At 34.5% G+C, this 18335-nt stretch overlaps 1 protein-coding gene and 1 pseudogene across 9 annotated transcripts in view; both read right to left on the reverse strand.

Moving 5' to 3' along the window:
- Positions 1-864, reverse strand: part of LOC110034007 — a 3897-nt pseudogene extending 3033 nt beyond the window's left edge.
- The window catches only part of LOC110034003 (N-alpha-acetyltransferase 40), a 35792-nt gene extending 25851 nt beyond the window's left edge, over positions 1-9941 (reverse strand). For 2 of the 9 annotated variants that reach the window (XR_002295006.1, XM_020738221.1), the window contains exons 1-7: positions 9740-9940; positions 7300-7402; positions 7015-7094; positions 6597-6920; positions 4839-4915; positions 4707-4749; positions 4548-4616 (exon numbers count right to left, since the gene is read on the reverse strand). Coding sequence is in view for 8 of the 9 variants with exons in the window: in XM_020738221.1 (XP_020593880.1) it covers positions 4548-4616; positions 4707-4749; positions 4839-4915; positions 6597-6920; positions 7015-7094; positions 7300-7402; positions 9740-9793 (750 nt within the window). In the remaining variant the exon portion in view is untranslated. Of the gene's footprint in view, positions 1-1204; positions 1295-4547; positions 4617-4706; positions 4750-4838; positions 4916-6596; positions 6921-7014; positions 7095-7299; positions 7403-8208; positions 8367-9279; positions 9502-9739 lie in introns of those variants that run through there. The other 7 variants (XM_020738223.1, XM_020738222.1, XM_020738225.1 and 4 more) reach the window with 6 other exon arrangements.
- Positions 9942-18335: the final 8394 nt, after the last annotated feature.

Below are 18335 nucleotides of genomic sequence, written 5' to 3' on the forward strand. Positions count from 1 at the left end.
AGTGATCAGAGTAAAGAAGGAGCCCTATAAGAAATGACACTTTTCATTACGCAGTGTAATTAATCGAGCATTTGGTATATGAAAAAGGAAATGGGTTATACTCAGAGATATACATACATATTCTATCAAAAAATAGGTGAAGAAATTTATTGTAACGACTGCATTCCATAATTTTATATGGAGGCATCCATCCCAAGATATCGATTTCAGGCTCTTAGATAATGATCCTACTTGCATGCCTGAGGAAGCTAACCAACATCAAACCAGAACTTCGGTGCAATAAGAGGGCTTTAGGATAAACGAGCACAATACTTCTGAGAAGAAAGCATTGAGAAGATAATAAAGTTGAGAGAAGATATTACTGATGCAATGATAAGTGCAACGATTGTAATTATATAGCATCACCTAGTTATTCGTAGTTGCTGACTCATATTTCGTCTCTATGTTTTCTCTAGATGTTTTTTTTCCAAAATATTGGCACTAATTTGTATTATAACTTTCTTTTTTATGTATCGACAAACTTTAATTCTTAATTATAAGAATGCTTATATTTTTTATAAAAATTTGGAATGTTCTATCTACTATTTTTTTTAATTAGAACAATTTTGTATTATTATAACAAAAAATATGAGCTCAAGATCATCAAGCACTTCGAAAGTTCTGTTAACAAAAAATATGAGCTCAAGATCATCAAGCACTTTGAAAGTTCTGCTCTATTATTGTGGCGATAAGTGTGTTCAGTACAAGTCCAAAAGAGAAAACGGCTACGGGAGAAGATTCTATTCTTATCCCAGAAACACAACTCCGACGGATTGCGACATCTTGCACTAGGTTGATGATACTGACGAGGACCCTCCAAGCCATGATCAGTCAAGAAGAGATGCAGGGATGGAGAGGAGATTGTCCCGAAGACTTGATCAATTTCAAGACCAACATCATTCTAGGCTTGTTGACTATGGTTGTTGTCCTCATTATTGTAGTCATTTACTTCAAATAACTTATCATTTTTTCAATATACTATAGTATTTTGAGCTGGACTGTTAATTTTTCTGATAGTACGACATCTTTTTATTATTTAATTCTGAATATTCTGAAAACTGCACTTATTTCAATTTATTACATATCTAAGGGGAAAATAGTCTTTCTCATAAAAAAACAACAGCAACACAACAGATCTCTTAAATAGATACATGTTTCTTCATCAACAGCTTTCTGACAGTTCCTGAAAAGCTACTTCTTCAGGAAGCAGCTTTACAACAGCCTCTTAGAAAAGCAACAGCCGCCCAAATGCACCCTAGATCAAATCAAATGCAAATAGGCTATTCACAAGCCAATTTGAACACGAATTGAACATGAACAAAACAAAAATTTGAAAGAGGCATATAGGAACAAGCCTTAGACTCGCTCAATCTCGGCTCATTTACACCCCTAGTAGTCGTAAATGCAAATAGGCTATTCACAAGCCAATTTGAACACAAATTGAACACGAACAATACAAAAATTTGAAGGAGGCATATAGGAACAAGCCTTAGACTCGTTCAAGCTCGGCTCGTTTACACCCCTAGTAGTCAAAAAAAAAGTTGAAACGTCCTTGCAAGACCTTTTTTGTCCCAAAACCTTAGGACTGATGAGGAGATTTGTTTCAAGCGCATAGGAAGTCTAGCAATGATTTTGATTTCACAAACAAGTTGCTTCCCTCCCTATGGTGTTCATAGTGTGCATCATTCCCAAAGCAAATCAACCTTTTGCACGTGCATTTTGAATTAAAGGAATTGGAAGAGGTAAGCTTGACAAAGGAGCCTATCGACTCCTTGAGTTGATGCTTAGCCTCAACAGCATACATGCTAAGGTAAAAGTCAATGCGTTGGTTATGACTTCTTAAGTTTGGCTTAAGCAAGTTAAGACACTAGGTAAGGCTTATCATCTTGTATAGCAATTAGCAAAAAGAACAAATGCATTATGTGAAGTGTACTCAGATCATGCCATTGCTTCCTCTGACATAATTGTTCAGAAAGATCAGAATTTTTAGATTGATCATCATTTTTGAAGCATTGATCCCAGATATTGTTTAATTCTTTATTAAATGTTTGAGAGAATTATGATCAATGAGCATTGCCAACCTCATCAATAGTAAATAGGTGCCTCAACATGGTTAATAAATCTTACATAAGTACACAATTTCTAACATCAAGGTCACAAAATAGTTTAAGGCAAAGCCCCCCAATAAAAAATTCCCACAAGAAATTCTAGATCAACTCCTAAAATTCACCATTCCTTCGATTGAGAATCTTAAAAAATATTCTTTCACCGATCATCCCTCTTCCTAAAAAATGCTAAAAGATGATAGGAATCATTGATACTTCTTCTGTTTTGTGATGATTTGATCAACAAACAGCCAAGCAAACTACATGAATATATCATTGACACTATAAGAAGGGGGATACAAATATGTTTGAGCTTGCTCCTTGAGCAAACCAGGCAACAATTTGCAGAGGATTGAGTCTATGGCTTATTGAATACATAAGATAATAATGATTAAATTGCTAAAAAGGATTTTTGGACACATCATAAGTGCCAATAGTGGGCATCATAAACCATGAAGGGATAGTAAGACTAAACACGAGGTGTTGGTGGCCTCTTTAAGTTATTTGGATATGAACTTGAGATCTCGTATGGCCCAGTACATGAGAATAAGATCACGAATGCACTATCGAGGACCATGGAGGAGCCATAACTTACAGTTTTATTATTACCCAAGGTCTTAGAATGGGAAGAGTTTAGACACAAGAGTGAATAGAATGAGGGGCTGAGAAAGATCAATGCAAAGTAGCTATAGGATCCAAACAATCATGCAAGGTATGCACTGAGGGGAAAACTACTCTACCAGGGAGGATTCATATTATCGAGGGTATCGGGGTACATCTCTAAACTGTTGCAGGAATTTCACAACAATGCAATTGGGAGGCACTCAGGGTACAGAAGACATACATTGGATTATCGGGAGAGCTATATTGGGTGGGGATGCGTAGAGATGTAGAAGACAATGAGGGTTACTACAGCCCTTAGCATTAATTGAGAAAGTCTGAGAGGAGGTGATGATGGATTTTATGGAGGGGTTGACATGATCAAAAAGATTTGTTGTGATATTGGTGGTAGTGGGTTACTTAAGCAAGTATATGTACATTTCATTCCATTGCGACACTCTTACATTGTTGTCTCAGTCGTTGTTGTGTTGATATGAGAAGTGGTTTGTTAGTATAGTGTTCCAAAATCTATTATATTTGATGGGGATAAGGTATTTGTTAGCCATTTTTTTAAGGAACAATTCAAATTACAACAGACGGTCCTAAATAGTACAACATCAATGTGATTTATCTGCATTATTTTGTATCAGATATGCCAATGCTTTGGGAAAGGTGGATTGTTTGGGCTTAAGTATTGATACAACACTTCATACCACACTTCAGCACATACCAATCCGACTATGACTTTGTATGGGCGGGATCCACCCTATCTAATACACTATGAAATTAGTAATACACTGGTATCTAGTGTAAACAAGTACTTGGAGGAGATGGACAGAATATTGGCAGAGCTCAAGGAACATCTACTGAGGGCCCAAAAGATCATGAAGAGAATGGTTGATGGACATAAAAGGGAGGTACAATTTGAGCTTAGGAACATGATTTATTAGAAGCTAGGAACTTACCGGCATAAGCCATTGGCCAGGAGGAGCAAGAAGCTTTCTCCACCATATTTTGGACCCTATGAGATTGTGGCATGCATTGTAGTGCATACCGTCTGAGGTTACCACCATCATCATCATTGCATTCAGTTTTTCATGTATCACAGCTGAAACATACTATCAGATACCACACACCTTAGTCAACTACTAATGCTGACAGAGGACATGCAAGCCATTTTGGAATCTTTGGAGATAGAAGGGGAGTGGCGAAGAGTAACTGGGGCAATGTAGATGTTAATTAAGTGAAAATATTTGTCAAATTATGATACAAATTGGGAACTATATAAAGTGATCCAGAAGCATTTTCCATCATTCCACCTTAAAGACAATGTGCTTCTTGGTGAGGGGAGTCTTGTTACGTCGGTCACTCCTAGATCGGTTTGGACCGACCCAACCCAGCCAGACCAGCCATCCGAGCCTATGGGGCAGAAACCACAAGTTTCGTCTCGGATGATTCCAACCCCCGAGTGGGGCCACACCAAAAGAGGAATTGGAGGAAAATTTTGAATGTGTTTTGGGAGTGTTTTATTAGAACTAATCACCTAGGATTTGTTTTTATGTTTAGATTCATGCAGTTTTCTCTTTAACTTCTTGTTCCTAGTGGCGCCTAGGATTTGTGGAGAGTAAATCAACCTCTCGAATTGTAGATCACCTATTGTATCATATTTGTTTGCTTGAAGAGTAATCAAATTAGTCATAATTTGGGGTTTTCCCACATGTTTCTTGCAATTTATTCATTAATTTTTGCTCTGATTCGTATCACATATATATTCAATAAATATGACAAAAGTAATAATCTCACCTCAAGTTTGTCTTTTGCCTCGCTATTGAACGTTTTGCAAAGAATCTCATAGCTCTTTTCAGATCCTGACTGAAAAAGAAAATGACAAGATTATACGGATTAAATAAATCCACAATAAAATTTTCCTGCTCAAAATGATGAGAAAGAAATTACCCTTACCAGTGGATTAACTTTTGAGGGTGAAATTGTTGAGATTACATACCTGGGGCCATAGAAATAAAAACTTAAATAAAGCATTATATACATACAACTATATGCCAGAGCATAGTTATGCAGTGACCTACCACGTACCTCAGTTTATTTGTATAGAAATTTAAAGCCAAGATGTTTGCCTTCTGCACTGTTAAGATAACAGCTCCCATCTGATTCTGAGGAACATTTAAATTGCTATGTGAGGGCTATATCAATTTTCCAAGCCATGAAGATGAGAGAAGTTTAATGGAGCACAAACATATCTGATTGGCGAGGGAAAAGACGGTTGAAAAATAAGCATAGGAACTAGCTTTTTATTTAGCAGAAATTTCTGCCATGCAGAGATATCAAAAGCATGGAAACCGTATATATAGCAATGTGCCATGAAAAATTTAATTATGGTAAACAAATAATGGGAGAACGGTGAACAGGCATTGATATTTGAGATGATGACTTGATATGAAAATAATACTTACAGAAAAATGACTAGATATTAAGAGAAATTGAAAAAAAAAAGGATAATTAACAGCTAAATCAGTGAGGTTAGCACATATCCAAAAGCCCATCATTCATTAAAATGGTGAAATGCCTCAGGAATGTTGCACGGTAATAGAACAACAAAAGGCTTGAATGCAATTTTATAAAAATGCAATTAACCCAAATATATTGCATAGATTTGAGAAGTAATTGATAGACATTGATAGACAGATTTAGTGTTACAGAAATAAGAACTTTAAGATAGATATGCAGTAAAACTAAAAACAGCATCCTAGAAATGAATATTCATAAATATAACAACAAGTAAATGGGATAAGGGTAATTACGATGATAATAAATCTTACAGAGCCTTATTTATGTGATAGGTTGTCAATCAAAACCAAATAATTATCATAATAAATGTAAAAAAAAAAAAGATAATATAATTTGGCTACATATAATGAAAAAAAAATATAATATCAAAAAAATGTGATAAATTGGATTTATCAACCAAATGTAGTGTTCAAATTACTATGCTGACGAGAAAAAATATTTGCACACAAAAGTCAAGTTTCGAATGGATGACCGGGCCTAATTTGTTATCATCCAAAATGAGAGAAATGTAGGAAAGGGTTTCTTGAAAGGCAGTAAGGATAGGGTGAGAAGGCTGTCAAACAAATGAAGAAAGATATAAAGAACCCATCCGATAGAATAATAAAACTTAAACAAAGTGATATAAGATTAAGTAGACCAGGCCATAAAACTCTTCATTAGATGCAAGAGCTGCTCTGATACAAAATTTTATAATATGGAAGGCATTAAGAATTAAGATGAAACCTTCATACAGATATGAAAATGATATTATCTAAAAGATAACAAAGATAATTGGAAGAAGGAAGAAAAAATGAGAAAATCAATTTAAATAAAGAAGAATGAAAGAGAGCTGAAACAATGAGACGAGCAAATTTCCACGGGTTCTGAAAGCTTTATGATTGAAACCAGAAGGACTTCATATCCATGAAAAGAACTTTTATTCCTCATTCATCTTTATATCATAATTTTAAGGAACTTAATTTAAAAAATAGTCCTCAATAGCTAATTAGCCATAAGGTTAATTATAAAGATAATCCTCTTGGATAACTAATCGACAAAATAATGTTTGACAAAACGGATCATGAGAAAAATAAAATAATCAAGAAGTCCAAATGACATAATGACACAGATAACATAAGGAGATGTAAGAAAATGGTTTCTAGGTCCCAAAAAGTGCAAGCTTCTATGAATGCTAAAATGTAGAGGAAGTAAACTCTGAAGACAGCAAGCTTATTGCTATCAACAAAATTCTAGAGGTAGAAGTTTAGTTGAAAACCAAAAAAATACCTTCCGTGCAATAAGTTCAATCAGTTGCATCAAAAACTTCCCTAACCCCTTTCCTCTAGCACAAGTATCCAGCTGAAGCTCATAGACATAAAGAACAGGTATATCTTCTTCAGCAATAAAACGATAATGCACAAAACCAACTAAGGGGTCTCCATCACCAGTCCAGCAGTTCATTCTACCATTCTCCTTGAAATAACTATCATCATGAACCACATTTGAAGATTCCCGAACAAATATGTATCGTGCTTCTGGAGCAACCATTTCCCTACGTTTCACCTTCTCCTCCCTTGGCCAGTCTTGACCGTACGGGCCTTCCATATTAACCTATAGATTTAACAGGTTTGCAACGCCAAATTGAGTCATTCTTGGATGGGAACAGTTTAAAACCTTCAATGAGGTAAAAAAAAGGAATATTAACCTTAAGAAGATTCTGGATGTACTTCTTTATAGAAGAAGATAGCTGATCACCAAATCCTGAGTTGAAGTAGACAGATAAACCTGATCATTATTAAACACAACACCATTGCTTAATAAACAGATTCACAAGAGGATATCAGCAAATTAAAACAGGTCTACAAAAGAGAATTGACAAACATATCAATATATAGGACACTCATCAAGAAGGAGAAAAAGCACATGAAAAATTGATAATATAATAAACTGAAAGGAGAAACTACAGTTCTAAAGTGTGCTTCTTAGTTACCATTCCTATCGTAGTGAGAGAAAGCCATAAAAGAAGCTAGATGATCCTTGATGATTGATGCTGACTTTATAATATCATCAATTGCCTTTTTCATCTCCAATACCTAGAAACACATGAAAACTGTTAGCCCTTAGCATAAGTTTCATATAATTTGGAAGCAAAAGGAAACCAATGAAACTCATAAAAACGGCAGAAATGATAAAAAAAAAGCATGCACAAAATTCTCAAGTTAAAAAAAACATGAACTTATGAAAGAACTCCATGAAGATAATCGGCATTCAATATTCAACAAAAACAACATAATTTTTTAAATCCATTAGGAATGGTGCGCTAGCTCAGAAGTACATTATTAAGACCTATTTCAGATTGTCCATCTCTAGCAATCAGAGTAACAGAGCTTGAACAGCATTCAAGCCTTTCCAGCTCCAACAACATTCCTCGTGGTGATGTTGTATAATGGTTTTAAGCTTGCCATATCAAGCTAGCAGTTTTCTCAGGCAGGCAAAAAAATTGCTGTATTTTCATATTATTATAGATATTCAACAACTTATCTACTAGATCCTTCATTTAGATTCTCAAAAAGCATTCTAGGCACCGGAGTAAACAATGATAGATCAAGATATAAAAAAATGATTGCATGACTCTTAAATTTAACAGTCTGCCAGAAGTACAACTATGCAAGTGCTAAGTTTTTAGATTAGCTAGCATAATGTTAAAAGATTTGAAGAATATGTTGCTATGAAAATAGACTCTTTTTATCTCTATTTTGGACTCCACATAATGAGATCTAGACCTGTTTTCACTATTGATACATTGAAGCTTGAGCAAAATGCTGGCATGCAAAGTATACAAGCACCTTAGCTAATAATTTGATGATTAATTTTTGCTTCTCAATCAATGGAAACGTACCCAGTGCAATTTACCCAGAGAATATAAATATATAAAAATAGTTGAGATGCCTCTTCTTTACTCCATCCCTCATTCTATTTAATTCCTCTTATTCTCCGTGATGAAATTATCCTCTAATGTCAGATCTCAAGCAAAGCATAAGCCTCACCTTCTGTGCACTGCAATAGCCAAAGAGAATATCAAGCTTCTGATAAAACCAGTTGTATTGAATTCTCCATTAAATGTCTACCATCCATTGATTCTATTGACATGAGAATTCTATAAAGCAGCACAAATCGGGCAAACATATCTTGCATCATCTCTAGGTCAAATATGTATTTCAAACTTTATGTTCTTTACAAAACAACTAAATCGATATTGATTTTTTTATATTGTTTCTATTTCCACAAGCCCTGACTTCGATTCAAATGATAATACAATGGTACACTTGTTATATACTCATATGACCATTAAGAACTGCGTTCGTTGGCTCAACTACCACATGATAGCAAGGCTAGCACATGAATCCCAAAGCACTGTTAAAGAGTACAACAATTTTATGAGTTCTATAGTTTCATGAAAATCAAAAAGTGGCCTCAATAAACCATCGGGCACAGTGGCATAACCAAAACTTGAAGAGAGGAATGGCGAAATAAAAAATCAAAGGGTGAGTAGTACTTACGATAAAAAGTTTCATCTACTTAAAATTTTAGAATTATTATAAATATAATAAGTAAATAAAAATATTTTTAATATTAAATTTTTATAAAGTATTTAAATTTAGAGGAACCAAAGTTTTTAACAAATTATATGACATTAAAGAGTCTAGTAAAATCTAGGAATTGCGAGTGCCTCCACAAGTGCCCCTTGGTTCCTCCACTAATCGGGATTGGACATAAGCATGTTAGTTTGCCCTGACAAAACAGGCTATCTAGTTAACACAGTCAAAGAGTGTCCTAAGTTGGAAGAAAGGATCATACAAAACACCTAGACACTTCCCCACAACAATGTCCATAGATACACATAATCCCTGTATTCCAACATCTCAACAACCTCTCATAGCATCTAAAAGACAGAGGAAGGTTTCCCTACCTAGAGAAGGCCATCACTTATATTTGCTTTGACTTTATTTTCGGAGGAGGCCTCAGAACATACCGATGACGGTCGTTTTACATTCCAACTTACGGCTCGTCTCTCTGAGAATGCACAGCCCGAACCTCTTTAGCTGGACAGGCAACCCACAATTATTTAACCTCCTTATCCTCTGGCTGAATCCGTTAGGCATAACTTGCGATCTGACGAACCGAATAGCTTCTGTGGATGGTGATGGTAAAAATTACTAAAATTCATCGCCAAACCATTGGTAATGACCCAAATGTGAGGGGCTAGGGAAAAAAAATGCAGTAAACGAAAGCAAGAAAATAGTGGGTGCTAAGCTGCTAGCTAACTTCTTGATATAAATGTTTAAAGTCGTTAAAATTCTGAAATTGAATCCTGCATTAAGTTTATGCTTCGATACTTCACACATTCACACGGAAAAACTTCAAAATACCTCCTTCCGCCTTAATTTCTTATCTTTGCTGCTCTGAATCCTCTTGGAATCCATTTTCACACGATACACCTCAAACACGAAAAACCACACAGGAACAAAGGGAGAAGCGGAGCGCACATAAGCGGGGAGCACAGGTTTCGGGGACGTAATCGAAAAAAAAAAACAGAATAGTCGCGGCTACTAGCCAATTACCGAGGCGCACCTGAAAGCACAGTCCATTATAAAGTAATTGCATCCGAACAGTAGGGTATTGTGTTTAGCTCATAATAGCCTGGGTAGAAAATAAAATTTCGTGAAATTACATTAATAATATTACGGACGGCAGAATAACATCGATAATTCTTACATAACATCAGATAAACACCTGCAATAATATCCAAGTCACCCAAATAGAGCGGGCATTACTCAGGTGTTATTGCAGGTTAGTGTTATTGTTGTATTATCAGGTTTTGTTCTGTTGTGTTATTAGTGTTATTGGGGTGTTATCCTGGTATTATTGAATAATACTGCAGAATAACACCGATAACATAATATCGTTCTTGTATTATTGATGTTATTTCGCATTGTTATTGGTGTTATTAGGTTTTAGATATGTAAATACATAAGAATTGTGTGCCACATTTGTAGATTCCCTTCAAAATATAGTTTAAACTTATTTACTAGTTTTTTTATCAAGTTCAAGTTGTAATTTTATATATTTTTTATGCATTGATTCAAATGTATATGTTTATTAGCATTATTTATATCATTTGATGACATAAAAATTATTATTTAAATATTTATAATTTATTTATCTAGTTATTTGTTTGATTTTTTTATAGTACTTTTACTTCAAAATAACATACATATGCATATGATATATGAGAATTGATACTTGAATACAAAAGAAATGTTCAAATAAGTAATTAAATTATCATTAAATATATATTTTATCAAGAACTTAATCTTCCACCTATTAAACAGTAAATTATCATCAATAAATATACATTTTATTGAGTGCACCAATTTGCTTATAGCTCTAATTTATTTATTTTATGTTTTATATCTTGAGTTGTAAATGAACAAAGTAGAGCTAAAACTAGTGTAAAGAAAAGTTTATAAAGTTGTATGAGTGTACTATTTGATATGCATCTTTTTACCGTTATGAACAATTATTATAAATTTTCCAATTATAAAAATTTATAGCAAGTGTACGGACATAAATATAATTTTTTTTCTTTATATAATATTTTATATTTAATATTTTGCGATGTTATTGTCGTGGAATAACATCGATAATACTAAAAACACCACGGAATAACACCCGAGTAACACCGATAGCACCAGGGGTTTTACTTGATGTTATTCCGCCGTATTATTAGTGTTATCGGTGTTATTTTGCGGTGTCACACTACGGAATAACACCCATAATACCGCGGACTGAGGAATAACACGGATAACACAACTGGTGCTACTCGAGTGTTATTCTGCGGTGTTATACTGCGGAATAACACCAATAACACCATGGAATATTGAGTATATTTATGTTTTAATTTATTTATTAATTTATTTATTTCTTTTTGAACCAACTCAAACCGAACACTAGCAAAAAATATTTGTTCGTGTCCAGCTCATTTATATTTCGAGCTTAAAAATATGTTCGTGTTCTGCTCGTTAAGCTTAACGAACTAGCCGAACACGAGTTGTGCGCGAACAACGAGCTATTTTGACAGCCCTACCGAATACTTTTCATTTTCTCTATTGCTTCTAATTTTAATTTAAAATTAGAAAAAAAAATATTTAATTTAGCACAACATTATTTTTTATTAAGATTTTTATGAGTTTTTTTTTTTTTATTTCAAAAATAAATAAATTATCTACTCCAAATATTTTTTAATATGAACTTTAAACTACTCAATTTTGCGCTTTAATGGAATAGTTTTAGGGAGTGTTTGGGGCAGCTACTATTTTTCTACGAAGCAAATGTAATGTTGTTTCGTAGAGAAGCAGCTTCTCACGATCTATCAGAGAGCATTGATGGAGAAGCAAAAGTCAGTTTGGGAGATCTGTTTTGTTCCAGTTAATTCTAAAGAGAAAGCATGTTTTATCCTTATATATAATATACTTGAATAATTGTAATTTTCAGAAAGAAATTATAACAAAATAACAGAAAGAGGTCCCGCTAACAAAAACATCAGTACATTGCAAAATAATCTAATACATAAAAGGCCAATCAGTTATTTAAAGAATATAACTATAATAATGATGATAGCCACAATAACTAGCAAGACTAGAATAAAATTCTTCTTCATATCCTCATGATCAAGTCTTTGGGATAATCTCTTCTCCATGACAACATTCCTTTTGACTCGATCACTATCTGGAGTGAAGTCATCCATCTCATTAACCAAGCGAACGAAATTGCAATCCTCAGTCTCATGTCGTAATTGCCTTCTCTTCTCGACTTGTAATCAACACACCACGTTCCTCTTCAAGTTCTTGACGCTCTTGAACTCATAATTTGTGTGATTATAATACACTAAGGAATCATTTTAGAAAAAAAAATATATGTGAAAGAATCATGAAAAAAATTAAACAGCTTTACAATTGAAAAAAAAAATTAGTTTGGGCACATAAAGAAAACAACAATACAGATTTTTAGAAAGATATAGAAAGCATACATCCACACATCCAACGTATGGTTGAAATATGACTCATAAAATAAGAGATTCCTAGGTGATCCTAAATAAATACAGTTGATGAGTTCACCAAAGCATCAGTAATTTGTTCTCTTAACTGTATCATTTCTTGCACGTCTTCTTCTTCGAAAGTGTTATACTCGGTAGCACTGAAGCCCTGACCTGGCACTGAATGTATGTCCTGATGTTGGTTAGCTTTCTCAGGTATGCAAATAGGATCTTCATCTAAGGCATTGAAATCGATATCGTCTCAGGATGGATGTCTCTGTATAGAATTATGTAGTGTTGTTGTTGCAACAACTATCTTCACCTATTTTTTGAAAGGGTGTGTCGGTATATTCGGAGTATGACCTACTCCTTTCATACACTGAATGCTCTTTGAATGACACTCTCGTAATGATGAGTGTTTTTTATTAAAAAGTTCATTCCTCCTAATCACTTGGTTGTTGCACTCAAAATCTGGAATGTGATTCCTCATGTCGGGAAATGATTTCATGAAATCCCATGCAATGGATATCTCAAATTGACTAGGTAATATTTTCCTAAGTAATAACATCATTAGTGCACTTTCTAAAAAAAGATTCATGTGATATCTAAAATGTACTAACCTTGAGGAGGCACTGAAAATTTATATTCACAATGTTAGATTTTGATTTTAAAAAAAATTTTATTGTGAACTGTCCCTTCCCAACTAGCCATCCCAAATGTAAAACGCGTTTAAATCACACACTGTTAAGATATTTTGTATAACAGCTCCACACCTTATGATGTATGCAATCTTCTTCTCAATACCGATGAGTGCGTCAACATGTGTATCTTTAACTGCTCTGATGAAATCTTTAAGAAAAAATTGTTAGGCCATTATTTCCATTTATTTAATTGTACTAATGTTAGAATAAATAGAGATACAAATACCTTGAAGAACGACATATATTTCAAATCACTATGTATTTCTCGTGATGTTTGTAAAAAAACATTGTCTAAGTTTTCACAATGTTAATGGACATTTTCATCAAAAATTTAATCCTAATCACAAAGTACCTACTTATTGTCTCTGTAGAGTGTTAGAAACACTCAAAAGTAGTACAAATATACTCATTGTGTGATAGAATAAAAAGCATAATAACTAGAATTTCTTGGGATGTCAAGCGAGAAGATCCATGCAAACCATATGTGGACTGCAATTCATTGAGAAAATTACAGAAAATATGTTTTGACATCCATAACATGCTATGAATTCATCTTGGATGAGCTTCGAGAAGTTTGTTATCACATTATCACCCACAGTTAATGTTGACACACGAGGGAACTTACATAAATTTCTTTGGGAATACTCATTGATGAGACAAGTTGTTGTAGTCAGTATTGTTACTCTCTCAACATTTTTTACAATTTATTCTTCATTTGGTGGGTCCCTCTATTTAAATGATACATCTTAGAGTTTAATATTAAGCATAAGTTATTATAGAAGTGTGGGTAACTATTAAAAAGAGTCAAAATGAAAGCACTTCTACTACTCATAACATAAATTATCGATGTTGTATTTACATATTCTTACAGATATTCAACAACTTATCTACTAGATCCCTCATTAAGATTCTCAACAAGCATTCCAGGCACCAAAGTAAAAAACGTTAGATCAAGATATAAAAAAATACATTCATTACTCTTAAATTCAACATTTTGCTAGAAGTGCAACTATGCAAGTGCTAAGCTTTTAGATTAGCTAGCATAATGTTAAAAGATTTGAAGAACATGTTGCTATTAAAATATACTCCTTTTATCTCTATTTTGGACTCTGCATAATGAGATCTAGACCAGTTTTATCTATTGATACTTTCAAGCTTATGCAAAATGCTGGCATGTAAAGTATACAAGCAGTTTAACTAATAATTTCAGGATTAGTTTTTGCTTCTCAATCAATAAAAATGTACCAGAGCAATTTACCCAGAGACTATAAAAAATATAAAAATAGTTGAGATGCCTCTTCTTTACTCCATCCCTCATTTTATTTCATTGCTCTTTTTCTCTGTGATAAAATTATCCTCTAATGTCACATCTCAAGCAAAACATAAGCCTCATCTTCTGTGCACTGCAAGACTCAAATCAAAACTATAATAAAACAAAGTATATTGAATTCTCCATTAAATGTCTACCATCTATTGATTCTCTTAACATGAGAATTCTATAAAGCAGCACAAATCAGGCAAACATGTTTTGCATCACTTCTAGGTTAAATATGTATTTCAAACTTTATGGTCTTTACAAAACAACTAAATCATTATTGATTTTTTTATATTGTTTATATTTTCACAAGCCCTTACTTCAATTCAAAAGATAACACAAAGGTACACTTGTTATATACTCATATGACCATTAACAACTGCGTTCACTAGCTCAACTACCATATGATAGCAAGTCTAGCACATAAATCCCAAAGCACTATTAAAGAGGACAATAATTTTGTGAGTTCTATAGTTCCATGAACATCAAAGCATGGTCCCATCGGGTGCATTGCTGTTAACGTCACTTTTGGTTGAGATCTAGCTCTTCCTCTTTTTGTATCTTAGGGTCTAGCCATAGGAATTTCCTATTGAATATTCTTAGAGGACTAGAAAAGGAACCCTTACCATTAGAAATTCTACACTCTTCTCTGCTCAACTTGAAATTCCACATATTGGTCCTAACCTCTATTACTTAGTAGGTGGGGTCAGTATGGAGGAGCTCAATGGGAGTCTCCCATAGGATAGTCAAACCTTAAGACTAACCCTGGGTGGTCTTGTTTTAGTTAGACTAGCTTGCACAGACTTTCTTACATGCCCCAAACCCTAAGACCCCTTTAATTTGGTCTCCTGACTCCTTTTGGGACCTTTTGCTCCAGACTCCTTTTGGAAAGCTCATGTGGATGACCTTATACCCCTAGTATTTGGCTAATAGGGTTAGAACCAACATATTGAACATCCAAAATGAGTCCTCATATGGAACTTATTGGTTTGGCATGGCTTCATGGCTTACTTGCTCATTCTAGCCCAAAATCACCAAATTACCAAAATACACCTACAACCCTAATTTTTGTCAAAAATCCCAAAATACTCAAATTTGTCCAAAAGTTAGCTCAAATCACTCACCACTACCTAAATTGACCAAAATTCACCAAATTCGCAAAATACCCCAAAATTGCCAAAATTACCAAAATGCCCCTCATGACCAAAAAATTCCAAAATTTCCCAATTTCAATTTTTAAATTTTAATTTTTAACTATCACATTGACCCAATTTGACCAATTTTACCCAAATTGACCAAAAGCCCCAAATTACCCTTAAAGGCCCAAATTTCACCCTCAATCTTGGCCCAATTGACCACAATCTTGCCCAATTTAAATTTCAAATCAAAATTCAACATTCATAATACTAATTGAAACCAAATATAAGGTCAATTATGCTCACTTACAAGCTCAATTTCACCCAAATCAAAAAGCCCCAATTTTGACCATATGTATAAATCCACCAAATTAGCCTTCCAATTCAGTTCAAAATCACTTGAAACCCTTTCCAAATTCCTCATATCTCTACACCAAATTCAACATTTAATTGACCCAAATTTTAGCCCAAATTTACCCCTAATTTTAAAACTCAAGCCCACCATGTTTAATTCAAAAAGTCTAAATTCAATTAAAATCTCACATGACAATTTTCCCCCTCATCATCCATTTCATTAAAATAACTCCCTATGTCTTAAGTGCATGATCAAATCATTCCAAATCAAGCCTCATGACAAACACCACCAAAATATCTCATAAAATTCAAAATCCTTTCTCATGCAAAAGTGTCAAGCCAAAGTGAAGCCATGAAGCCATTCCCAAGCCATAGGTGAGCCATACGAGCCTTGCCACCTCATCAAGCTTCTAATGGCAAGAGGGATGAACCACTTTCAAGCCCCTTAAAGATTCTTTTAACCCCTCTTTTAACCCCCCCTTAAAGATTCTTTTAACCCCTCCCATGAATTACTCTAACCCATGTTTAGCCAAATCTCTTTGGATGGTGACTTATCCCCAATGATTAAGCTGAGCCAAATGATCTTTTCTTCACCCCAAACCAACCTTGATGGGTGAACCTACCCATATTAATGTCTTTACCCAAACTGACCCAAAATGACCACCCTTCCCCCATTCCTCTTTAATCCAAGACCTTTACACATGGCCAAACCCAATTGATTGCACCAAAGCCAAGCCCTGAGCCCCCTGACCAAATGGTGACCTAACCTGGCCAGCCAACCACCTTGGCTGTCAGAAAACACCATGGCCAAGGGAGCAAGGAGCTAAAACTCAAAATTGAACCCACCTGATGTGTACAAGTCCAATTGGCCATTTGAACCTTTCTTCCCTCTACCTAAGCATCATTTTTCACCCACTGCCCAGCCATGGTGGCCTCTCCTCCCCCTTTTATTTAAACTCACCCTCCACGGCCAAGGGAGGGGAGCATAAAATTCCTTGGGGAGACTCTGTCAAATTGATCCCAAAGCTTCTTAAAGACCCACTAAGTTCAATCCAACCATCAAATCCACTACTTGAGCTCAATTTTGGAGCTCAAAATCAAGCCCAAAATAGGGCACCCCTCTAGACTCTACCAAATCCAAATTAATTACACCCACACCAATCTCTGAGTTAGAGAAGATCCCCCATAGAAGCCCCATCACCAGACTACCCTAGGGTGGACTTTGACAAACACCCCAAATCGGCCTTGGTCGAAATCATACTTAGGCATTTCACCACTGCTTGAGGCTTCATCTAGGAGCTCTTTAGAGTCAAGGCATGCTTTTGGAAGCACCCAATCGAGGCCACACCTCTTGGGCAAAGGTATTGAACTCTCCCCTTAAAACGATCTTCATTTAATTCTTCATGCTAATAGACTCGATTTAAGGCTTCATTAACTGTATGGACATGTTCTCCTTGTCAATACTAGTCTATAGGAACAAACTATACTTAATTTGGTTAAGTATCATGAGAGATATTAAGGTTTGAAGTTGGATGGTTCTCGAGCTAGGGATTTGGGGACGATGAACATATGTCGTACATTTCCACGTGTATCTGATGGACAGTCGTGATGGAGCTAGACGAAGGAGTAGAATATGAATTGCAGGTTGAGTCAACACTGAGGAGTCTAATGGTGCCGAACCAGAAGACGCCGCGTGGAAAGTTTGGATCTGCCTAAGTTGAGGTGGCGTCGTGTCACTTTAATAAAAAATTAGGGATTTTTCTTATTTATACAAATATCATAACTTCAAAATGCAAAATACAAATCTTGGTGTAGAAAAATCACAATAATAAAATAAAAATACTCTCTTGCTCAGTGAACAAAGGAGAACAATATGATAATGGTTTTATTTTTTTATGCATGTATGATTTTTAATTAATTAAATGGTGTTTTCCTTATTTGGATTCTTCATTTATATAGACATTTCACCATGATATGATTTCTGAGGCTTTGATTTTCTCTGTCATGAGGGACCTTCCCTGATTTTTCCAAGGTCAAGGGAGATCTCTAGACAAAAATCCCTAATTTTCAAGTTAATGATCCATATTTTGGTAAAATAATTAGTTAATGATCCATTTTTTGGTAAAATAATTATAAAAATTAATATACTTATAAGAAAAATAAAAAAAACTTATTTTGGTAGCTTCACTGTGGTCAGAGGACCGTAGGAAAAATAAAAACATAATTTAATTCATTAAAAATAACCCTGATTGTCACCAACCCCTAAAAATGAACTAAATTAATTAGGAGTAATTATAAATGTAAATGACATAAAAATCATTCTCCACTATGATTTAATAGAGGAGCTCCCCATAAAAATTTCAAGTCTATTGGAGTTAATTTGACTACTCAAATGATTTAATTAAGTGAAATTACTTTTTTGGC

This window comes from Phalaenopsis equestris, unplaced genomic scaffold (assembly GCF_001263595.1).
Source record: "Phalaenopsis equestris unplaced genomic scaffold, ASM126359v1 Scaffold001323, whole genome shotgun sequence".
Taxonomy (NCBI): Eukaryota; Viridiplantae; Streptophyta; class Magnoliopsida; order Asparagales; family Orchidaceae; genus Phalaenopsis; species Phalaenopsis equestris.